At 33.8% G+C, this 26165-nt stretch overlaps 1 protein-coding gene across 1 annotated transcript in view; it reads left to right on the top strand.

Moving 5' to 3' along the window:
- STPG2 (sperm tail PG-rich repeat containing 2) overlaps nucleotides 1-26165 on the top strand; it is a 646188-nt gene that overhangs the window by 234804 nt on the left and 385219 nt on the right. The window contains exon 10 of the mRNA XM_057728986.1: nucleotides 8013-8172. Coding sequence (XP_057584969.1) covers nucleotides 8013-8172 — 160 coding nt within the window. The remainder of the gene's footprint in view (nucleotides 1-8012; nucleotides 8173-26165) is intronic.

Here is a 26165-nt window from a genome sequence, read left to right as displayed (position 1 = left end):
TTTGAGAGAATAAAAGAAAAATTAATCTGCAAGTATGTAGGGTACATAGAATCCTATCTGCAGAAACCTTGCCTTCCTTCTCATCAGATAGCTTTATTTTCTTTCTGCTCTTATATTGACAAAGAAAGAAATATTCAAGTAGATATGGTATGTTTGTTTAATGTGCTTTTTATATGTTTATGCATTTATACAAACAATAAGTAATAGAAGAATTAAAAAGTAGAGGATATCAGTTCTAGCTGGAGTGACCAAGAATGCTTCATGCAAGACATTCCATTTGAACTGAACTTTAAAATTGTAAAATTGCCTTCACAATTTAAAAAGACTTTGCATACCAAGGAGAGTCTTCTGAATTTTTTCCCCATAGATACTCAGGAGCCAATGAGTGCTTGCAGCAGATGTCTGTCATGTTTTAGTACAATAAGTTATTTGCTACTGGGATGTCAATGATTTGAAACTGGAAGACCTAAAGGTTATAGAGGCAGTTAGTACAGTTGTCAAGTAGTATTTTAGAGCCCTTGCCAGCATCTTTTTGGTAGTAAAACAAAGAGAGCATTGATTTTTAGATATGGGAGAGAAGGGTAAAGAAAAGTGAGGGCCAGCTTTCTATTTTCAGGCCTGGCTAGATTAGGAATTATTGTAGGCAGGTGAGAAAGGATAGGTTGTTGGGTAGCTGGGGAAGGAAAGATAATGAGTTTTATCTTAAGGCTTTCTGAGAATAATGAGGTGGAAATGTACAGCAAACAACTGGAAATTTGTGACTCAAGTGTGAGTTGTATAATATTATATTGGAGAAATTAGGTGAAATTAATGGTTTTATTGCCTACATGATTTTGTCCATCAGCATTTTTTGTTATTCTTTACTGGGCCTTGAGGTATCATGGTATACCTGACAATTCTAGTTTCTTTCATAAAACAGCATTAGGATAAAGGGTCTTATTTTACTGTGCCAGGAGAATACAGGAGATGAAATCAATATTTCCTATTTTTGGCTATCACTTACAATTAACATTATGTCACATCTATACTAAAATACTTTTCTTTCTAAAATAACATTCTTTTCTAAGTCATATATTTGGGTGTATATTTAGAATGATGAATATTAGCAATGTTGAAAAATGGCAAGGGTTTGTAAATGTAATTTGCAATATGCAGAACAAAGATAATTTGATTATCGTCTGAAATGCCTTTCTTCTCTCTAAAGCCAAAATTAAACAACTTGGATAAACATGTTGGTAAATTGCTTTAATCAAAGTTTTCTGCATATTCAGGCAAACTTCACTACGTTTATGGCCTATACATTTTTTACTATCTATAATTTGATTAAAGATTTTGATTTGAGGCTTTAATTGAAAGTATCCTTCAAGTTTTCTTAAGCCACTTCACTAATATTACAAGCTCCATCATAAAAGAAGCTCTAAATGACTTTTTAATAATTATGTATTTGAGATTTTAAAATAAAATTTTAGGCTAGAATATACCTAGCTATAAAATAAAAGCTAGAACAAGTTAACCCCCAAAATAATTAAAGTTCATTTTAGCCCTAATCATAGTTAAAGAGTGATTTACTAAATTATGCTACCTAACATTGTGTGTATGTGTGTTCATATATATATATACCTTACTAGAAGCAGAAATGGAAAAACAGTTATTTCTTATCTTGTAAAAAGTAGTTCTGGTTTTATTGCCCAGAGTGTTAACTCTTGTAAAGTTTATGAATTTCTGTCGCATAGCTATTATTGTTAGACCTGTTGTGTATTGCTGTGGACTCATCCTACTGGTGAGTTTGTCTCCTAAGCACAGCAAGACTGACATTCCACTCTGCCTTTGTGGCTTTGCACTCTCTCCATATTGCCTTTCTGATTTTTTGGTTGAGTGCCTAATGGTCTCTTTTTTTCTCCCTGCTAGTCCTACCCTTTACAAATTTTCAGCTTACCCTTTAGCTTCCTATGCCATTCAGGTTTGAAACTTGGCAAATATCTTGAGAAAGAGGCTTGTACTTGTTGCCAGCCCTTATTCTAGTGTGACTTTGGCTCTTAAGTATCAGGAGACTGCAGATTTTATTGCCTTTTCAGCCGAGACATCTGTTCTTTTGCCTATTCTAGCACTCAGCAAATAGTCCATCATAAAGAACCAGTAATGGATTCTGCTTCCCCTAGCCTTCAGTGCCTTATAATAGACTGTGTGACATTTGAAAGCTCTACTAGTTCCTCTTTCCCTTAGAGTAATCTGTCTGCATATGAAAAACCTAATATTTAGCTCTTGCCCTGACTTGGTAAATGCCCATATAGAAGAAAGCAGCTTGCAATGTAAACTCATGTTAGAAGGGCTTTTCCCATTTTTGAATTTAGTACATAAAATCCTCTTTGCTTCCACAGACCTCTTATATCTTTAAAATTATGATTTTAACATTTTATTATTTTTGAAAGGTAACAGTGGTTTATGAAAACCTACTCATTGGTGGAAATGCTGGAATAGCTACTTTAATTGCAAATAAAATATGTTAAGGCAAAATGCAATTTATAAATAAGCAGTTGGGCTTCCCTGATGGTGCAGAGGTTAAGAATCCACCTGCCAATGCGGGGGACACGGGTTTGATCCCCAGGTGGGGAAGATCCCACATGCCATGGAGCAACTAAGCCATGTGCCACAACTACTGAGCCTGTGCTCTACAGCCGTGTGCCACAACTACTGAAGCACGTGTGCCTAGAGTCCATGCTCTGCAACAAGAGAAGCCACCACAATGATAAGCCCGCACACTGCAATGAAGAGTAAACCCCCCCTCTCTGCTCTCCGCAATGAAGAATAGCCCCTGCTTTCCACAACTACAGAAAGCTTGTGTGCAGCAATGAATACCCAATGCAGCCAATAAATAAAAAATATGTTAATTAATTAATTAATTAAAAAAGAGAAATAAACAATCATTGTCACTTAACATTTTAAAAAGTTTAATTTACTGGAATAATATGACAATTAAACATTTTTTGCTCAGCTCCACAAATATATACAGCAAATATTAACATAACTACAGGAAGAAACAGACAAATTCAAAAATAAAGGTAAACTTATTCTATTTTATTTATCTATGTAGATCTATCTTTAAAAGACAGAATAGACTTGACCACCCTGTGATGTTACTGATCAGGAGAAAATGAGAAATGGCAAAAATAACAAATATCAAAAATGTAATGAAGGACATTTCTGCAGATTCCTGAAGCAATAAACACACAATTTTTTTTCTTAATAAATTTGAAAACTTAGGACAACAATGGGCAATAGTACTTAGTAAAGAAAAATAGAATCCAGAGTTAATATAGTATCTAAAGTGTCTATTTTTCAACCAAAACTTATTAGATATGCAAATACGAGGTAAGTATGTTTCATGCTCAGGTAGAGAAAAATAGTCAAGAGAAGCCTAACTGGTAAGATTAGACATTATGTTTAACAGATGAAGACTTCAAAGCAGCTGTCACAAGTATATTCAAAGAATCAAGGGAACTTATGTTTAAATAACTAAAGTAAAATATACTGAATTAGATGATAGGGAATCTCAGTAAAGAAATAGAAACAAGCAGGCAAGCAAAGAAAAGAATGAAAGAAGAATTCTAAAATTATAAAGTACAATAATATAAATGAAAAAAATCACCAACTAGATTCAATAGCATATTTGAGATGACAGAAGACAGAATCAGTGAACTAAATAAAATATAGCTCAATATAAATGATTGAGTCAGAAGAAAAAAGAAAAAAGATTGAACAAAATGAACAGTTTCAGAGACCCTTGGGTCAATGTCACATATTCCAACATAGATGTAATAATAGTCTCAGAAGGGGAGATGAGAAAGAAAGGGGCAGAAAAAACATTTAAAGAAAAGATAGCTGAAAATTTTCCAAAATTAATGAAAAACATGAATATACAAATCCAGGAAGTTCAGTGAACTGCAAATTAAGAGAAATATAAAGAGAACACACTCTTAGACATACATAGTCAAACTGCTGAAAACCAAAACAAAGAGAACATCTTGAAAGTGAAAATCAATTTATTACATACAGTGGAAATAATATGATTATGAACTTCTCATCAGAAATAATGGAGGGCAAAAGTCAGTGAAATGACTTATTCAAAATGCTGAGAGAAAAACAAATCAAGCAAGAATTCTGTATCCAGTGAAAGTATTGTTAAAAAATGAAATGTGAAATAAAAACATTGCCAAGTCTTTTATAGCATGGTAAATGGAAAATTTATTCTGAGGCTAAAACTCAGGTTTAATCTTTATTTGCAACGTGAGTACAGCTTGGGAGACAACTGAGTGATCAAATGCTCCATTTCTTACTGGGGCTGGGTGTTAATTGTTGGTATTTGGTGATCAGAGCATACGTGTAGTTTAATATGTTCAAGGGTAGAGAGTATGTGAAATTTCACATGTCAAAATGGTAGGGAACAAGGATAGGAAGAATTCTGAATTTTTTGAAATGAGGAGCTCGTCTTTGGGGCTCCAGGTCAGTTGGGCTCTCATTTTAAGTGGTTGATATAAGGGTTCTGGGCATGGGGAATTGTACAGAGGCTTCGACTTGACTTGACATGGTTGAGTAAAACCACAAAGTATTGGAAAACGTTTTTCCAAAATATAAACAAGGTGACCTGCCTTCCTTTGAAGTCGGTTGCCACCAGTGTTATTTTTGTTTTTTTGTTTTTCTTTTTTTACTGCCTGATTCACTGTCTTCCTGTGATTGCCAACAACTTGAGTACTTTTGACTTTGTTGCTGTTGTCTATTTGCTTGTGGCTTAGAATACTAGGAGCTTTCCTTTTAAATATCCTGTTGGTATCTCTGCTGGAAAAGGAGATATCACTAAGGGTTTCATGTAGTCCTACAACTAATAGAAATAATAACGCTAATAACGATGATGGCAATGAAAGCAAACACTAGTGCTTGTTATGTATTAGATATGTTGACCTGAACAAGTAGACTGCCAGATATTTCTCCAGCAAAGGTGGGTTTATCTGAAATCGGCAGAGAATTGCAATTTGGTGTCTGCAACCACAGTGAGTCACATGCAAGTCCCTGCAGGGCAAGCAAAGGAGAACACCTTTGCAGAAAGGAAAAGGAAGTTGGGAGAGCTATGGAAAACAGAGTCCATGGCATTTCATTGACTGAGTCCTTGCCAGGAAAGAAGAGGGTCTTTCTTCTTCCTATTGGGCTCTGCTATTGTCCTAGGATGTGAGCGCCCCCCGTCCCGATCTTCTGACTGTATTTCATTGAGGTTTTTGTTTATTAATTTTTTTTTCAGATACCATTCTAAGAATTTTGCATACATCAATTATTTTAATTCTATGATTATTTGTGTCATTTTTAGGTCGGGCCCTGATTTTCCAGATGAAGAAGTCAAGACACCTTAGACTTAACTTTAATTTGCATTGAGACATAGCTTTTATTTCATCAGACATTTTATGGCATTTTCCCTCAGTCTCTAGTTGCTTCTTTCAGTTTGTCCTCCCACTGTTGCCTCTGGGAACTGAACATAACTGCTAGCTCTGCCAGTGCCATCACTAGAATAGAAATTTTTAAAAAAATTCAGTCTCTTTAAACTAAAAAATAAATAAAATAAAATCTAAAATGGAATTTTTAATGTTCTGTGTCCTTTTGAATAACTGGCTGCCAGTTGAAAGGCTGGCATTTGAGCCTATGACCTAGATTCGTGTCCTAGGTTTTTAAAATTAGGCCAGGAAGATGAGAATCAGCTAGTTTTAGCTTTTGTGCTGGGACTCAGATTCTGCTGCAAAGCATGTGCAGTTTCCGAAACACAGGAACAGGATTCAAGTACTGGGTTAAAAAAAGGCATGAGAAATGACTATTATATTCACTCATCATGTGTCTTGCCTATTTTCTGTGATATATATAGGATCACCAACAGAAATTTGATGATTTTTATCTATACAAACTATTTTTCCCTGAAATGGTGTGTAAAGTACTATATATAGGTATTTTTAAGTTATTGCTTTTAAACAGAGTTTCAGATTTGTCTTACTAATCCTAGGAATTAATTAATGCCTAAAAAATTTACTTGACATATTAATCTCTTGGTCAGATAAAACAAGAGTTGAAGATGAGTAAGAAGAGCCTAGAAACATCACTAAAGGACACAAATAGGGAATAAGTTTTCAGAGAAGCATAAATATACTATAAAAAGAGGTGGTCATGAATAACGGTAGCATATTTTCACTTGGTAGAGGAGCCAGTGAATCTAATGAAATTTAGGGTAGCTAGCATGATGAAGTTTTCTAATGGGAACACACTATTGTTGAAGAAAACTGATTGCTTGTGCACTTACTTACTTTTTCTTCAAGGCATTAAAAAAAAAAAAAGTTCCTGTGTGGCAGCAGCCAAACCCATCAGTCATATCTAGGCTAGGCACTGGAAGAGGGGCTAGTTGGTGAGATGACTCCAAGGAGGGTGTTAAGGGAAGCAGGAACAATATCAGCTCCTGATAAGAAAATGAAAATGCATAGTGGGGATAATCAGGATCTTTGTAAAGCTTTCCTAAATCCTCTTAAATACATTGTGTACTCATGATTTCTTTGCGCTTTTGTGCTCTCATCTACTTTCCTTTCACATACCACCGAAGCAGCCCTGAAAGATCCAAAAGTCAGCTTTGGAGCTATTGCTTCTATTGCTTATCTTCCGCCTACCTTTACTAAATATACTCCTAATGCAGACAGGAAGCAAACAGCTGTTGACCTTTCTCATTGTGGCATTTGTGTTTGACACAGTACTTAAACCATAAGTATGACCATATTTAGTGATTCTTTGAAAGTGGGAGATAGGGATATAAGAAACAAGAGAAAGTATGTTTTATAAAGTATGGCTTCTAGTTGGACTTCAAAAGTTTGCTTTCTCAGTATCCAAATTTATTTGATTTATTAGAAACATTAAAATTCTTCTCTGTTGTCTAGACCCTGATTGTTCAGTCATGTTTTTCACGTTGAAATTAGCTTTTGTGGCATAGTAAGATTAGCTAACCCTTTTGTAGAGTCAGGGACCAATCTAAGTATTTTACTTGTTTTAACTCATTTAATCCTCGTAGCAACCCAATGATATATGATATAAATTCTATAGTTTCCCTACTTACAGATGAGGACACTGAGGATCACAGAGGTTAAGTAGCTTTCTTAGGGTCCAACAGCATGTGTGAGGAGCAGATATTTGGAACCAAAGAAGTCTAGTGCTAGAGTCTCTGCCCTTAGCCACAATACAAGTCTCCAGCCTGCCAGAAAGTCACTAAAACTAAAAAAGTTTGGTCTTTATACATAATACAGATGAACAGATTTGTTGTATATAATATATTTTTAAATAATTTGAAGAAAATGAGTTTTAAAAGTTTTCATTGAGGTAATTAGCTAATGGTTTCCAGGCATTAATTGTGCAACAAGTATATGATATTTTGGATTTAATTTAGTTTAGAATTATTATTGTGGTTATTACTATCCATGTAGTTTGTTGATTAAAATTGTTAATATAACTGTAGAGCACATAAAGAGCCATAAGTGATGAAAGGGGAAGCCTTTCAACTTAATTGAAATCTATTAAAATGAAATAAGCAGTCTCATTTGTAGAATAAGTAAAGAATGCTCACATAAGACAGTTCAGCAGGAATAGTTTTGCTGCTTAAGGAAACAAATAATCACTGCTCTCATTTCTGTAAAAAATATGATTTTCATTTTGAAATTTGAAAGTTAGAGTTTGATCTGTGTTATGAAGGCTATATTTTCAAGAATGTGAACCTATACTTCATAATTCTGATTATTTTATCCTAAATTTTGACAAATGATTTTAGACTTTTTTAAAGGAGGGCATAGATTTAGGGATACTCTTTCAAATTTCTATTTTTAATGATTAATTAAAGAAAATTTTCATATTTTTCTACTTATACCATTGCTTGGTGTGACATCTATGCTATATCTTTTTGGAAATTTTTCTATATATTTATGTTAGTCCATTGAAATTTGTTTCAGGGTGTTCCAGCACCAGGCGCCTATGATGTTCAAAAATCATATGAGATGTCCCAAGTTCAACATAAATACATGCCACCTCGTAGTTTGGTGGCTAGAATAAAACATGCCTCATTTCTTAGCACAACTCCTCGGTGCCTGGACAAAATGAATGATGGGCCAGGTAAGTACAGACTGTCCTTTTAAAGAAATGGGGGGAAAAAAAGCTGTTTTCCTTATTGAAATAGACAATTGTAAACATACATTCACATTTATCATGTCTCTTTTAAGTGTGCAGGACAAAAAAATACCCGCTTATTTAGTGAAAGATTTTAGATTTTTTTCAACTGTAAGAAGATTTGTTTGGAGTTTCATGTCATTTAATTTTACCAAAGACAATTTTACTAATTTTACTAAAGCTAATAAGTCATATCCTATTAGAGAAAAAGACCAAACTCTTTATATGCTACAGTTATTAGAGGAGAAATAACTACTGATTTAGAAGATCAGTCATATACTGGATATACATCATGCCAGTCTCATGTAATTATTTTAATTTTCCTGAAGTATTAAGAAAGCAGCTATATAAAAGCTAAACATTTATTTGAGGGGTTGAAATTCCAAAAATAATTTTGATTTTTAAAACCGGAATTAGTTCAGCTACTAGTAATAGCATTTTTGTACTAAAATAGAATGAGATAACTTTCCCTTGTAATGAAAATGAACCGGTAAGTATGTTATTTCACACAGGAGAATTAGATAAGGAATAGGAACAAGAGTTTTCAATAGTAATTTACAAATGCATTGCCACTAAACAGCAAAACTATTGTAGTGAATCTTTATGAGACTATGAAGAGAAAAAATGAAACAGAATGGAGAAACTTAAGAGTTTTTAATGAAAAATCAAAGCAGGAGAATACGACGAGTCAAGCAAATAAGAATACTTGGGGACCCTGAGATCTAGAGGCTTGCTTTATTTTTCACTGTCTTTCATGAGTCAAATATATTACCAACCTAAAGGTCCATTTTAAGTCTAAATTTAGCTTTTCTTATTTTCTTTTTCTTCTCTTGAGTTATTGTACCATTGTTGATTTTGTCAGGTTTTAGTTTTGTTTTGAAGTAGAATTCAAATTCCTTTATTGTGTCCCTGACCACACTCATTATGTGGTCACCCAGAAGTGGTGCAGGGAAATAAGCTCTTTGAAGTTCAGGTGCTGTCACTGTCACCATGACCAAGCACAATCATTCTAGTAACAAATATCTGTTCCAGAGTCTCTTAAAGTAGATTAGATTAATCTTCATATTTTCTGAAGATTTTTTTCCTCTTTGCCTTTACTTTCATCTCCATAAAAATTATTATAGATGGAATGCATAGTAAGAGTTTCAGTTAAGTTCCAGGATTGGCACTCTGACTTTTCATTGCTTCAATATTTAGCCTAGGGCAAGTAAATTCACTAATTGTTTCATTAGTTTCTATTTTACAAAATTGAGATAATATTTGCCACCTACTTGGCTCTCATGAGAATACTAAAGATTAATACGACTATATTTCAAAGTCATTTTCAGAACCTCTGAAGCGCCTTAGAAGTATAAAATCTTATTATAATATGAAACATGTTTCTTCTTAACGCTAAGCCAACAATAGCTTCTGAAAGAATTTGGGATAGGGAAATATCTTCATTATGAAGGCAGTTATTATTTAAAAGTCAAAGACGTATGGACTGTCAAAGTCACTATACAACTGTAAATTAGCCAGCTTGCTAAATGAAGAGTTTATCACAATAAGCCAATACTTCATTAAGTTTGCCATCCTGCATCTTAAAGTAACCTATAATTCAAATAAATGATAGCAGAAATCCCACATGCCTCTATAATCAACACATTGGAAAAAAATATGGATTTCTAAAGCTATTAACCTGATGCCATGTTATGAAATCTGATTTCCTCTGACATATGTAGATACTGTAATAATTTTAGAATTGTTCATTCTTTAACTTAATCTGCTGTCTTAAGGTATACAGTCCAAAATATGTCTGTAACATAGATTTAATAGGTGACCAGGACCAATATAATTAATATCCATGCTTTGTTTTGGTAATTTAAGATTAACCTCTATTTGTCCTGTTACATTGATCCAATCAAGGAAAAGAAGTCAGGTGTGATATTATCAACTCTCTAAATAGATTCCTCTTGTTTTGTTGATTTTCATTTAGGTTAGGTTTCTTATTGATCAATATGACAAACAATTCTTGATTCTAAAACGAAAATAGCCCATTTCTATTTACAGTTCTTAATACCATTTAACTTTTGCTGGGGACAACTAGTATGTTAAGTCTTCTGGTTTTTTTTGTTTTGTTTTTTTTAAATCATTGCTATATAATCAAAAGGTACAGTGATAATAGTTCTATTGGTTATATACTTGTGTGTCAATGTTTATCCTATAAATGATATCCTTTCTTATCCTGTCTTTTTAGAAACAAAATAAGAAAAAAGTGTATTTTTTAACCTTATTATTTGTCTTTTAAATATTGGTAATTTTGTTTTACCTTAATACCAATGAGAGGAGCCTTTTTGGGTTTTATGTCAAATTATTTACAATCCAGACAAAATTATTTTTCTGTATGTATGTATGTATATGTATATATCTGAAACTATAAGATTGTTTGAATTAATTTATAGAGCCTGATATGCATATTTCTTCCTTGAGTCATGACATTGCTAAGAAGAATTCAGTGCTTTGCCTTACAGAACTTAAAGAACATGTATATTGTTATCTTTCTACCTATAGTGGAATAATAGGCAAGTTAAAATTGATTACTGACATATTTGTAGGTAAAAGTGTTAAGAACAGAGGTTGATAAATGACATAAGTTATGAGTTTGGTTGATATATGAATAGTATTCTTCTTATGGGACTCACAAACCTATAAGACATTCAGTGATTCAACAGTTTATAGCTGTGTATTTATTTCAAATAGTTCTAGAACTTTTATTAACAGTGTGGAAGTGATTTTATTTTATTCAAATGAAGACTGCAGATATCGAAGAAGGATAAAACTCATTTTCATTAGTCTAAATAAAGAGGAAAGTAGTATATTTGCAATCAGCATACCATTTACTGTTGTATAACCAATAAAAACACATTTGAATCATTTAATGAAGAAATTATTAAATGAGGTGTATCACATTATAAAGCAATCTACTCTTATGTACCAAGTTTGAATTCATGGATATGTAAATGACTTTGTGATTGATCCAGTTCAGGTAAAGTAAAATTACTAAGTGAAAAAGGAATTAAATGTTACTTTTTCTCTTATATTGATCTGTTTTTGGACATTTAGAGGTGGAAAATATTCAGCAAATTTAAAAAGAAAATGAATGAAACATTGAGAGTGTGGAAAATTGGGGACTCTTCTACATCGTGGTGGGAGTATAAGTTGGTATTAGTGATTCTCAAGGGCAAGCTGGCAATATGTTTCAAATATGTATATAACCCTAAAATTCTACTTCTGGCATTACCCTAAGAAATAATTAATAATATGCCCAAAGTTGTAAGCATCAAGTGTATTCATCCAAGAATACTAATAATGAAAAGTTTTAAAAGTCTTAAATGAAGAAAAATGGGGTTTAGTTAATTCTGATGCAAAAAGCTGAATAGAGTCCTATGAAAAATTTAAAAATGGTATATATTGTTTAAACCTGATAATGAGATAGGATTCATTTAATCAATCACTTAACAAATATGCACTGAGAGCCTCTTAAGTATTAAGCACTCTTCCAGGGACTTGTGATAGAACAGTGCAAAATAAAAACATGTTTCATAGAGCAAAATTTTAGGGTTGAGACATTTAATAAATGAATGAAGAAATAGATCAATAGATTGATAGATGAGGGAAAGGAGAGAAAGAAAAAGAATGAATACCAGGTGGTTATAAATGCTATGGAGAAAAATAAGAGAAAAAGAGGATTGTTCATTGTGGGTTCTGCATCAATAGTGGGTTCAAAAATATTATCAGTGAAGACCTCACTTAGAAAATAATATGTAATTAAACAACCTTAGGCTTGTAAAAGATTTTGTTTTGCTTTTCAATTTTTGTTTTCTCTATATGAACATACATTGCTTTATAGTGAGTAAAAAGGAATTTAAGATTTTTAAATAGAAAACAATTGAAGTTTAAAGTGTAATTTTAATTAAAATCAAATATTTAGTGAATGATAGATTAAGCAATACATGGCATATAATACAACATTTGTAGGCTGAACGTAACAGGTACTGAGACTTCTTTTATGTAGAAAGTACAGATCATTTCTAATGAAAATAACCTTGTGATTTCTGCCTCACATTCCCACAGGAAATTATTTTAGAAAACAAATATAATTCATCTTAGAAGTTAATTGAACATATCCCATGAAGATATTTTTATTCACTTTTTCAATAAACATAAACAATACCTTTGATATAAAAATCAGTGTAGTGTGAAAACTAATTATTTATTCTATTTTCTCAGTGGCTTGTAATATTATAGCTTCAGAAATACTATAGAGTTTATCAAAATGCAGTTCATTCCATTTGCTGAGTGGTGTTAACCTATTGTGACTTTTTGGTTGTTTTTTCTGTAGCCTCCAGAAATGTTTTTGGGCTGTTAAAATGCAGGATAATTCTGATTAAAGGCAAAAATTGATCAGATCAATTTTGGAGACTTGTTGATTTTATATCATTATTAAAAATGGTGGAAATATTATTGAAAATGAGCTAACTTTATTAATTTTTGATCTTGAGTTATTTTTCTTTGAGCACTTCATATATATTTAAATTCTTCTTATATATAATTTGAGAAATCAATTTGTTAATAAGTATATCTTATAGGTAAAATTACTCTCTATGTAGTATACAGCTTACTAGTTTTCTGAGTTATTCACTTTTTGTGTACTGAAGAATTTTTGAAGACTATGGGAAAAGCTTAATTTGAGGAGAGATTCACTGTGTTGAGCTGGGGGTGGGGAGGAGGAGGAAAGAACTGATGCAAAATATTTTAGAACATAAAGATAGCAGAATCAAAGTCTGAAGTAGGGTGGAAGCCTTAAAACAGAAAATGGACTTTGTTTATTGAGGTGGGAGGTAAGTTGTAAAGAATAACTGAAAATATATAATTTTATTTTATTTTATTTTATTTTTTATTTTTTTTTATTTTTGGGGGTACGCCAGGTTCAATCAACTGTTTTTATACACATATCCCCATATTCCCTCCCTTCCTTGACGCCCCCCCCCTCGAGTCCCCCCCACCCTCCCTGCCCCAGTCCTCTAAGGCATCTTCCATCCTTGAGTTGGACTCCCTTTGTTATACAACAACTTCCCACTGACTATTTTACAGTTGGTAGTATATATATGTCTGTGCTACTCTCTCGCTTCTTCTCAGTTTCCCCTTCACCCCCCGCCCCCTCCCATAGAGAGATGATACATATATGCCTCTTTTTTCTTTTTGTATCTTGCATTATTGAACTTTGCAGAAAACTGCATTTTTCACAAATTCAAGGTTTATGGCAACGCTGCGTTGAGCAAGTCTATCCACAACATTTTTCCAACAGCATTCGCTCACTTCCTGTCTCTGTGTCACATTTTGGTAATTCTTGCAATATTTCAAGAGTTTTCATTATTATTATATTTGCTATGGTGATTTGTAGTCAGTGATCTTTGATGTTATTATTGTCATTGCTTGGGGGCACCATGAACTGCACCCATATAAGATGGCAAACTTAACTGGGAAATTATGTGTTCCAACTGCTCCACTGACTTGCAGTTCCCTGTCTCCCTCTTTCAGGCCCCCCTATTCCCTGATACACAGCAATATTGAAACCAGGCCAATTAATAACCCTACAGTGACCTATAAGTGTTCAAGTGAAAGGAAATCTTGCATTTCTCACTTTAAATCAAAAGCTAGAAATGATCAAATTTAGTGAGAAAGGCATGTTTGAAAGCTGAGACAGGCTGAAAGCTAGGCCTCTTCCACCATTTAACCAAGTTGTGAATTCAAAGAAAAGGTTCTTGAAGGAGATTAAAAGTGCTACTCCAGTGAACACACCAATGTTAACAAGGCTAAACATCCGTACTGCTGATATGCAGGAGGTTTTAGTGGTCTGAGTAGAAGATCAAACTAGCCACAACTTTGCATTAAGCCTAAACCTAATCCAGAGCAAGGCCCTTACGCTGTTTAATCCTTTGAAGGCTGAGAGAGGTAAGGAACCTGCAGAAGAAAAGTTTGAAGCTAGCCGAGGTTTGTTGATGTGGTTTAAGGAAAGAGGTCATCTCCATAGCATAAAAATTTAAGGTGAAGCAGGAAGTAGAGGTTCCAGCAAGTTATCCAGAAAATCTAGCTAAGATAATTAGTGAAGGTGCCTACACAGAACAACAGATTTTCAGTGTAGACAAAACAACCCTCTATTGAAAGTTGATGCCATCTAGGGCTTTCATACCTAGAGAGGAGAAGTCAATGCCTGGCTTCAAAGAATAGGCTGACTCTAGGGGCTAATGCAGCTGATGACTAAGTTGTACCCAATACTCATTTACCATTCCAAAAACCCTAGGGTCCTTACTAATTATGCTACATCTATTCTGCCTGTGGTCTATAAATGGAATAACAAAGCCTGGATGATGGCAACAACATAGCTTGCTGAATATTTGAAGTCCACTGCTGAGATGTACTGCTCAGAAAAAAAAATTCCTTTCAAAATATTACTGCTCATTGCCAATGTACCTAGTCACCCAAGAGCTCTGATGGAGATGTACAATGAGATTAATGATGTTTTTATTCCTGCTAACACAGCATCCATTCTACAGCCCATTGATCAAGGAGTAATTTTGAGTTTCTAGTCTTATTGTTTAAGAAATACATTTCGTAAGGACCTAGCTGCCATAGGTAGTAATTCTTCTGATGGATCTGAGCAAAGTCAGTTAAAAACCTGGAAAGGATTCGTCATCCTAAATACCAGTAAGAACATTTGTGATTCATGGGAAGAAGTGAAAATATCAACTTTAACAGAAATTTGTAAGAGGTTATTCCAACCCTCAGGATGACTTTGAGGGGTTCAAGACTCCAGTGGAGGAGGGAACTCCAGACATGGTAGCAATAGTAAAAGAACTAGAATTAGAAATGAAGCTTGAAAATGTGACTAAATTGCTGCATTCCCATGATAAATCTTTAAAGGATGAGGAGTTGCTTCTTATGGATGAGCACAGAAAGTGTTTTTTTTGTTTGTTTGTTTTGCTTTGTTTTTCAAAGATGGAATCTACTCCTGGTGAAGATGCTATGAAAACATCTTGTAAGTTTGGCATTGCATAATGGAATGAATTATAAGTTCATAAATTAAAAAGGCCACATGATTTTAAAAATTATTATATCAGCTTGAACAAAGAGGAATGGACATAGTATATACAATTGAAAGAGGCCTTTGGACTCTTGAATTTCTATAGATAGGAAGTTGGCTGAAAAAACTACCTGCTTGAAACATGGGCTACTTTTTATGGAAAAGGAAGGATAGCTTAGAGGACTGAACCAAGAACCTACAGAATGGAGTTGTTGAACATACTGAACAACTCCTTGGAAGTAGGACTGAACCCTCATCTATGAACTGGCAACTTGTGCCCAGCTGGATTTGAAATGCTATGCACCTGTAAGTGCTATGCCTCTCCCATTTTTCTCCCTTTGAGCAAGTGTGTTTTAGCATTTATTTTTGGACTATTATACCATTAGCCTGTAGGAGATGTGTGGGGCTGATAATTTGTCTCTTTAGCTGAAGGTCTTTAGATGAAAAGGAACAGTATTCAAAAGGCTGCACCAGAAGAACTACAACAGGGGAGTCTCATTCACATCTGAACCAGAATTAGACGAGAAGACCCTGGACTCTGAGTTGATGGTGTAATGGGATGAAATCTGTGAGTCTTCAGAGTAGGGTTGCTTGTATTTTGCATGTGGGAGATGTGAAATGTTGTGGCCAGAGAGTGAACTGTGGCAGAATGTGTTTTCCAAAGATATATGCCACTACATATTTCTTAATTTTTTCATATATATATTTTAATTAGTTAATTAATTTAAATTTATTGGCTGCATTGGGTCTTCGTTGCTGTGCACAGGCTTTCTGTAGTTGCGGAGAACAGGGGCTACTCTTCATTGCAATGCACAGACTTCTTATTGTGGTGGCTTCTCTTGTTGCAGAGCACAGGCTCTAGGTGCGTGAGGTTCAGTAGTTGCGGCACGTGGGCTGAATAGTTGTGGCTCGAGGGCTCTAGAGTGCAGGCTCAGTAGTTGTGGCAAACGGGCTTAGTTGCTCTGCGGCATGTGGGATCTTCCCAGACCAGGGCTTGAACCGGTGTCCCCTGAATTGACAGGCAGATTCTTAACCACTGTGCCACCAGGGAAGCCTGCCACTAGATATTTCATCCTCTGTGTTCTTCACACGTGCAATGGTGACACTGGTCTTATCGAATAATTGCAGCTTATTTCCGGTTTCCTAGTGGACTTTTGGTACTGCTTTAACCAATAGAGTATGGCAGAAGAGTTGCTATGTGACTTCTGAGGCTAAATCATAAAAGTTTCATGCACTTCTGGATGGTCCTCTTGGAATGTCGCCTCTTGAATCCAGGCACCATGCTCTGCAAAAGCCAAGCAGACAGGGAGAGGCCCATGAGGAGGAAGAGAGAGGCTCAGTCCTTAGTCCTGGCCGAGCTCCCAGCCAGCAGCCAGCACAGACTTGCCAGCCATGGAAGTGAGAAATGGGAATGGAGCCTCCAGCCTTCATGCAAGTGCCCCAGCTGACAACCTGAGATGTAGAGGGTTAGCTGAGATGAGACTTTCTGAGGCATGCCCAAAGTGCAAATTTATGAACAAATAAATGACTATTGTCATTTTAAGTCATTAGTTTTAGAGACTGGTTCTTTATGCAGCAATAGATAACCAGAACAAATTCTAAACAGAGACAGAAGACAAGTGAAAGCAGATGTAGTTAGTTCAGAGTAAAAATATGGAATAATTGGACTGGTGAGCAAAACAAGACTGCAGTATAGGTTCTTTTAAAAAAAATTTTCTTGAAGTACAGTTGATTTACAATGTTGTGTTAATTTCTACTATATAGCAAAGTGATTCAGTTATACATTTATATTCTATCTCATATTCTTTTCCATTATGGCTTATCACAGGATATTGAATATAGTTCCCATGCTGTACAGTAGAACCTTGTTCTTTATCCATCCTATATATAATAATGTGCTTCTGCTAATCCCAAACTCCCAACCCTTTCCTCCTGAAAACTCCCTCCCTTGGCAACTACAAGTCTGTTCTCGATATCTGTGAGTCTGTTTCTGTTTTGTAGATAGGTTTATTTGTGTCATATTTTAGATTCCACATGTAAGTGATATGTCTTTGTCTTTCTCTTTCTGACTTACTTCACTTAGTATGATACTCTTTAGGTCCATCCATTGTTGATGAAGATGGCATTATTTCATTCCTTTTTATGGCTAATATTCCATTGTATATATATACCATGTCTTCTTCATCCATTCGTCGGTCAATGGACATTTAGGTTATTTCCATGTCTTGGCTATTGTGAATAGTGCTGCTATGAACATAGGGGTGCATGTATCTTTTTGAATTGTAGTTTTGTCTGGATATATGCCCAGGAATGGGATTGCTGGATCATATGGCAACTTTATTTTTAGTTTTTTGAGGAACCTCCATATTGTTCTGCATAGTGGCTGTACCAATTTGCAACAGTGTAGAAAGGTTTCATTTTCTCCACACCCTCTCCAGCATTTGTTAGTTGTAAACTTTTCAATGATGGCCATTCAGACCAGTTTCAGGTGGTACCTCATTGTAGTTTTGATTTGCATTTCTCTAATAATTAGCGATGATGAGCTTCTTTTCATGTGTCTATTGGCCGTCTTATGTTTTCTTTGGAGAAATGTCTATTTAGGTCTTCTGCCCGTTTTTTGATTGGGTTATTTGTTTTTGTTGTTGTTGTTGAGTTGTATGAGCTGTTTATATATTTTGGAAATTAAACCCATTTTGGTTTCATTGTTTCCAAATATTTTCTCCCATTCTGTAGGTTGTCTTTTTGATTTTTTTATTGTTTCCTTTGCTGTGCAAAAGCTTATACATTTGATTGTCTCATTTGTTTATTTTTGCTTTCATTTCTATTGCCTTGGGACAGTGACCTAAGAAAACGTTGGTATGATTTATGTCAGAATGTTTTGTCTATGTTCTCTTCCAGGAGTTTTATGATGTCATGTCTTATATTTAAGTCCTTAAGCCATTTTGAGTTTATTTTTGTGTATGGTGTGAGGGAGTGTTCTAACTTCATTGATTTGCATGTGACTGTCCAACATTCCCAATACCACTTGCTGAAGAGACTGTCTTTTCCCAATTGTATATTCTTGCTCCTTTGTCAAAGATTCATTGACCATAGTGTGTGAGTTTATTTCTGGGCTCTCTATTCTGTTCCATTGATCCATGTGTCTGTTTTTGCGGACTGTAGTGTAGATTTTTAAAGGTGATATGGTTAAAGAATTAGAAGTTGATATTCTATGTAATTATAAATTTGAAGATATAGCCATACGTATAATTGAAGTAGAATTAAGATTAAGGTTGAATCCAGGATTAGAAGGGGTACTAGCAATAATATTGAACTATCTAAGAAATATTTGACAGGGTGGTAAAATGATCCATGTCCGGAAAGCATATAAGAAGATGGGATAAAACACTAGAGCTGGGTAGATGACAGACACAAAAAGGAAAAGAGCTTAATTTAGATTAATTACTGATGAAAATCGATGTGTTATATTTGAATAGGAGTTTTACGTTTTCAAAGCATTTCACATACATTACTGGATTATCACAAGCAACTTATGAGGTAACCATTACTGTCCTTAATCATAAGGGAGAAAGACCTGAAGGTCAGGTAATTTAAAAAAAAGAAAAGGTGCCAATATTCACACAGATAAAAAATAGTGAAAACAGGAATAAGAACCAGGTTGTTCATTTGTTTGTTCATTCGCTCCTTCTTTAAAAACTGCTTTTTGAGCACATACTATGTGCCAGGCACTGTAATACGAATACTCAGATCTTGTCCTTAAGTCTCTCATATTTAGCAAAGGAGAAAAATATCCATAGATATAATAAAGGTCAATTATTAGTGTCTCTTCTAATTATTTTAAAAGTCACATATAAATTTATTGGAAAATGGATGAGCAGCTTTTTAAAAATTTTTTTGTTGAAATATATTTGACATATAACATTGTGTAAATTTAAAGTGTGCAACATGTTGATTTCATACTTTTGTATGTTACAATATAATTGCCATTGTAGCATTAGCTAACACCTCTATCATGTCACATAATCATCATTTTTTTTTGTGATGGGAATAATTAAGATCTAGTCTCTTAGAAAATTTCATGTAATATAATGTTTCCTGTAATCACTATGGTATGCATTAAATCTCTAGGACTTATTTATGTGCTAATTTTAAGTTTGTACCCTTAAATAACACCTCTCCTATTCCCCCAACCCCAGTCCCTGGTAACCACCATTTTACTCCTTTTTGTTTGTTTGTTTTGAGTTTGGCTTTAGATTCCACATGTAAGTGATATCATACAGTATTTTTCTTTCTTTCTCTGACATCTTGGTGTAATGTCATCAAGGTCCATCCATGTTATTGCAGGTGGCAGGATTTCCTTCTTTCCTGTTGCTGAATAATATTTCATTGTGTGTGTGTGTGTGGTGTGTATGTGCCATATCTTCTATATCCATTTATCTGTTCATGAGCCCTTAGGTTGTTTCCATATCTTGGCTATTGTGAATAGTACTGCAGTAAATGTGGGAATGTATGTATCTCTTCAATAGAGGAGCAGCTCTTCATACAGATTTCTTAAACACAGAAAGTACGGTCGCAAAGCATTCAATGTGTATAGTACACACTAGCAAACTAGAAAGGTACACAGTGGCAAATCCTCATGGAATCTAAAATAATTATAATATTGATAAATTATGTGAATTTATAATTGCATATAAATTTGTAGTCGTTCAAAGCACTATGTATTTAAAATTTTTTGAGATTTCTTCTGTAATAATAAAATAATAAATATATATATATATTTTAACATCCTCATTTTATTTATTTTATTTCTTAATTTTTTAAATTGAAGTATAGTTGATTTACAATGATGTGTTAATTACTGCTGTACAGCAAAGTGACTCAATTATACATATATATAAATATATACATTCTTCTTTAAATATTCTTTTCCATTATGGTTCATCATAGGATATTGAATATAGTTTTCTGTGCTATATAGTAAGACCCTGTTGTTTATCCATTCTATATATAAAAGCTTACATCTGCTAACCCTAGCCTCCCACTCCATCCCTCCCCCAACCTCCTCCCCCTTGGTCACTACCAATCTGTTCTCTATGTCCATGATTCTGTTTCTGTTTCACAGCTAGGTTCATTTATGCCCTATTTTAGATTTCCTCATAAAAGTGATATCATATGGTATTTGTCTTTCTCTTTCTGACTTATTTCACTTAGTATGATAATCTCTAGTTGCATCCACGTTGCTGCAAATGGCATTATTTCATTCTTTTTAATGGATGAGTAGTATTCCATTGTATGTACATTTTTTATCCATTCATCTGTCGATGGGCATTTAGGTTGTTTCCATGTTTTGGCTATTGTGAATAGTGCTGCTATGAATATAGGGGTGCATGTATCTTTGTGAATTATAGCTTTGTCTGGATATATGCCCAGGAGTGGGATTGCTGGATCATATGGTAATTCTATTTTTAGTTTTCTCAGGAACCTCCGTATTGTTTTCCACAGTAGCTGCAGCAACTTACATTCCCACCACCAATGGGGAGGGCTCCCTTTTCTCCATACCCTCTCCAGCATTTGTTATTTGTAGATTTTTTAATGATGGCCATTCAGACCAGTGTGAGGTGTACCTCATTGTAGCTTTGATTTGCATTTCTCTGAGAATTAGCGATAATACCCTCATTTTAGAGATGGGGTAACTGAGACCCAGAGAGAAATACCTTTCCTGAAATCACAATCAATGATCATTAGCAAATGGGAAGTAAATATATTTTTCTTATTAAATGATATGGTAACTTCAAGAAAAAAAGTAACTTTTATAAATATATATAATCCTCAGTTATAATTCACGAAGATGTTTAGCTTTGGTACTGACCTTCAAATCTGAATGAAGCTAATCAAATTAGGCCTTAACAAAAATGTGTGAAAATTTTAGACAATTTTAAATGATCAGGCTTGCCTTTTAATGGAAGAAGTTGCCTCAACAGTTAGGAGGCTTCTTATTACTGGAGTTATCTAACCATGAGGTGAGTGATTTAACTCTCAGGAATGCTTTGGGATAGATATCTGCAGAGTGGGAAGTTGGACTTGAGAAACTTTAAGCCTTCTACCCCTTCAAACCATGTCCAAAGTCTAATAATTCTCTAGATAATGAGGAGGCAGCTAGTATAAAATGCAAGAATATAAATTATAATATGACTATAATGAAGTAATTTATTCTATTTATGAAGGAAATTTGTATTTATAGAGAATAATGGTAAATGATACCATCTCGTCAGTATTCAAAATTTTAGGAATGTTTTTTACTAAAGAAAAGCATCATTAATTGTTAATATTTTAATTTAACCTACATGACATAGGTGTAATTCCATTTTTATCACTAATGTCATTTATAATGATAGGTCTTGAATAGCAATTATTTTTAGTAAGAACAGTAATTTACCAGACACTTTATAGTGCCAGCAGACACTTTCCAAAATGCTTTGTATGTATTAACTAGTTTAATCCTCACAACAACCTATAATTATTACACTTTACAGAAAAAGTAACCAAATCTTGGAGAGGTTGTGTAACTTGCTTAAGGTCACACATTTCTAAGGTAGCTGGCAATCAAATATGAGCTGTTGACAAATGGGCCTGTGCTTTTAACTACTGTTTTCTAAGTATATCCCTTAGTTTAAATTAATAAATTGACATTAAATTTGTAAATCCTTCAGTTATAAGTTTGGTTAGGCTGAATCCATTCTCATTCCTTGGGACTTTTATACCTCTGGATAAATGATAAAATTATATCTGAACATATAAAGCTGAGTCAGTGATAAGATAGAGACTCCATCAGTAGTATGAGGTAGATCAGTCCCAAGGCAATACTTGAACTTGACCTTATAAACAGAGCTTTTGAGGATGACAGTCTGGCCCCTGATGCAATTTTAAGTGTAGACATTATCTTCATTTCCTGGTCCTTTTGCATACCTTTGTATATAAGGGAAATATATTTATAACTGAAGGATGAAGGAAGATCTAGGGGAAGAAGAGTGTTAGAAGAAAAGCAGAAGAGAATGGAATGTATGATACTGCATCTGTTCTCAACTATGCTTCTTGGATGGGTTTTAGTTCCTATGGCTAGAGGAGTGAGTGCTAGAAATAGAATTTTCATGAAAGATTGGTAAGATCTTGGATAAAGGCAAGAATATGGCTAGAAGTTTCTAGAAATATTAAAAAGCAACTCTGTGAGACTCTGGGTCCAAGCAGTACTGCTTTAGGTACCAAAATGTGATAAAATGCTGTGAAGAGTTGTTGAAAACACCATTCTCCTTCAGAGAGTATTTCATTAGGATGGGAAGGTTGAGCAGGATCTATATTTTTAGCAAGCTACCCAGATGAGTCTAATGCAAGTGAATTAGGATTTACCATTTCACAGTATGTCACAGATGTTATCTGATTTAGGATACTTCATATGGGTTTTTAAGTCCTCCATAATTTTGAATTGCTTTCTAATTAGTGAATATGGAAATTTTATCCATATATGTAGGTCCCAGCCCAAGCTAACAAAACACTTGTTGCTTCAAATGTTTCTTGAAATAACACCAAGAGACAATATATTATGTCAGGTTCCCAGAAGCAGACACTGAGATAAGGATTCATCTGCAAATTATTTATTAAGCAGATACTTCTGTGAGAAACTGGTAAAGGATTAGGGGAAACAGAAATTGGAAAGATTGGAAGCCCAGCAAGGGTGAGGTCTGAGGCAAAGTCCTGCAGAGGGTAACTTAGCTTTAGTCTGATCTCAAAGGGGATACTTGCAGTGTAAGCTATACATGAAATGTGTTCTATCCGGAAGCAAAAACGCTGAAGCTTTCATACTCCTATATCTATCAGTTATTGATAAAGGGCTGCCCGGGGGGGGCACATAAATTCTCATGCACATCTAGATCTCTGTGCTTATGGGCAAACTGGGCTCCAGACAGCGTTCCTCTAAAAAAGAGTCATAGATGTTGACTTCTCGAAAGAAAAGCACATAATAGCTGAAGGTGTGTAAAAGGTAATGAAAGGAATCTGAGAAATCTGGATGAAGCACTGACATTATCAATTTACCTTAAATTTAAAAGTCAACAAATATTATAAGGTCATACTCTGGCCACCCACTGTGCTGATACAATGTTTTTGGAAATACAAAATTCAGTTTAATCACACATTTGCAAGATGAATTAATCAACAGTTTCTCTTTTCTAAGTCCCCTCCCCACCCCCACCAAGGACTGTGCCTTGAAAGGAATTTAACAAAATACACCCTAGAAAGTCCAAAATTAATAACCTGAGCATGGTGGCTGCTAGAATAATCCATTGTTAGACATTTAAGATAAATATACTCAAAGTATTTTTATTTTATTTTATCATAATAAGTTAATAAAGTAAAACAAATTATATCTCAACATAAGTAAGGAGTTATAACTGGACAGAATTGCCTTTTATGATGTCAGTTATTTGATGTGATTCTTTGATTCTTTCATTAATGTACTCATTCTTTCAATAAATGTAATGAGCAGCTAATTTGTACCAGCCAGTGCCTGAATTTCTGAAAGTAAGTAGAAAAAAATGTATTTCCTGCATTAATGGAGTTTAAAATATAAGCCTTTTAAAGGTAACATGTGATTATAATTTGTCTATATTTTAGTTTTGTGATTTTAAATTGTGTTTATCATCAGTTTTTAAATACTTGGGCTGCTTTTTTTTCTATTCATTAGAGTACAGGTCAAAATATTTTCTGACAGTATTTTAACATTTAATAGAAGTACATAGTTGTACTCACCAAAAAAAAAAAAAAATATATATATATATAGGTTCTAAATATCAATAAGGTTTTGTGTGTCCAGAGGGGCTAGTATATTGTTTCTATTTTTATTCCTTTATGAGCTAGTATTTGTGTGTTGTAATAATTTAATGCTGTGAGTATTTATTGCTCTTTCTTGAGCACATTCAATTGAAAGCAACTTGATGTACTGGGATGAAAATGGACTCTAGATTCTAACACAATGCATTCTAATTGGGGCTTATTTGTGAGCTGAACGACCCTAAGCAAGGAAGTCACTTTTCAGAGCTATAGTTTCTCAACCCATAAAAGGAAACAATTGATATCTATTTCATAAAGTTGTTGTAAAGCTTAAATTCACTTATATGTGGAATCTAAAAAATAAAACAAACTAGTGAATATAACAAAAAAGAAACAAACTCGTGCATATAGAGAACAAATGTGTGGAGAGAGAAAGGGGGAGGGGCAAGATGGGGGAGAAGATTAAAAGGTATGAACTACTAGGTATAAAATAAGTGACAACGGTGTAATGTACAGCATAGGTAATATAGCCCATATTTTATAGTAACTGTAAATGGAGTATCGTCTGTAAAAATTGTGGATCACTATGTTGTACACCTGAAACTTAAATAATATTGCAGATCAACTATCCTTCAGTAAAAAAAAATGGATTTAAGTCTCCTGGCATAGTATTTATAACATAGTAGATGCTCAATAATGTCAATTTATGTATCTTCTACTCTTTTGTACTGTTTTTACTTTGACCCTGCATTGTTATATAATGTTATTTAAGAAAAGATGCTGGTAATAAGATTCAGGGGGCTTAAGTAGAGGCAGGAAGACAAAGAGCAAGGTAGCGCAAGAAAGATAGTAGTTTGGAAAAAGGTGTTAGTGGTGAAAGGGTTAATATATATATGTGTGTGTATATATATATAAATGTAAAAGAGAATTTTTAATTTGTTTTATATTTTATGTATATATATAAAGATATGTATATATGTAAAACAGAATTTGCTAACATTATATATGGAGATGAGGGAGAGATGACTACACAGTTTTTAACTTGATCAAATAGTTTTGCAGGGATAACTGGTGGGGAGGATTTTTTATGGGTAATGTGGAGTGGGAAACATGCTCTGTTTTGGGCATGTTACACTTGAGTCTATTTGAATTTTAAATTGAAATTTGGGTATGTGAATTACAAACTTCAGGGATAAGATAAGAGCTGACAATGAAGAATAGGGAATCATCAAGTATAGGTGACGTTAAATCTGAGACTGCAGGAGATCTAGGGCAATCAGGAGGAAAAGAGGGCATAGGTCTGAGCTCTCAGAATTACAGCTTTCAGAGGTTCATATGAAGAGGAGGAACAAGTAAAGATTAGATATATATTTTGTTGTATAGTTTTTTTTAAAGCTTTTAAATATTTTTTTAAAACTGTCAGAATCAAATCAGTTAATATTTTAGTGAACTGGAAAACCCATATAACTTAAATCAATGTTCAAATTATTTATTCCAATCCATCGTACAAAATAATTATAAGCAACCACTAGACACACTGGGTTAAAATTATTTTATAATTTCCAATTTTAGAAATAAATGTAGAACAGATTATAAATATGATTTAACTTATCAAAACAATTCTATAAATTTGAAGGAAATATTTAGAGAATAGTTTGATGTCTATCTGTAAACTAGTATAAAATATTCAATAAGAAATAAAAGAGTTGAAAATCAGGATTCAGAATATAACAGGATATAAGTACTTCTTTGAATTTTAGGCCATTACAAGTAAAAAGCTGGTAATATATGAGGAAATAAGATATATATATATATATATATATATATAAAATTTGATTCATCTTTGTATTCTTAATAATTGCCACTTATGGTTAGAAAGATTAATTAATATTTATTTTTAAATTTTGACACTGCATTTAATGACTTAGGAATGTGATACTTCTTGACATTATATTTTTTCAGACTTTAATTTTCCAGTTTATTAACTTATGTT

Source organism: Hippopotamus amphibius, chromosome 3 (assembly GCF_030028045.1).
Source record: "Hippopotamus amphibius kiboko isolate mHipAmp2 chromosome 3, mHipAmp2.hap2, whole genome shotgun sequence".
In the NCBI taxonomy this organism is placed as follows: Eukaryota; Metazoa; Chordata; class Mammalia; order Artiodactyla; family Hippopotamidae; genus Hippopotamus; species Hippopotamus amphibius.
Note: the sequence above shows the minus strand (reverse complement) of the source record. Positions and strands in the feature narration are given on the sequence as shown.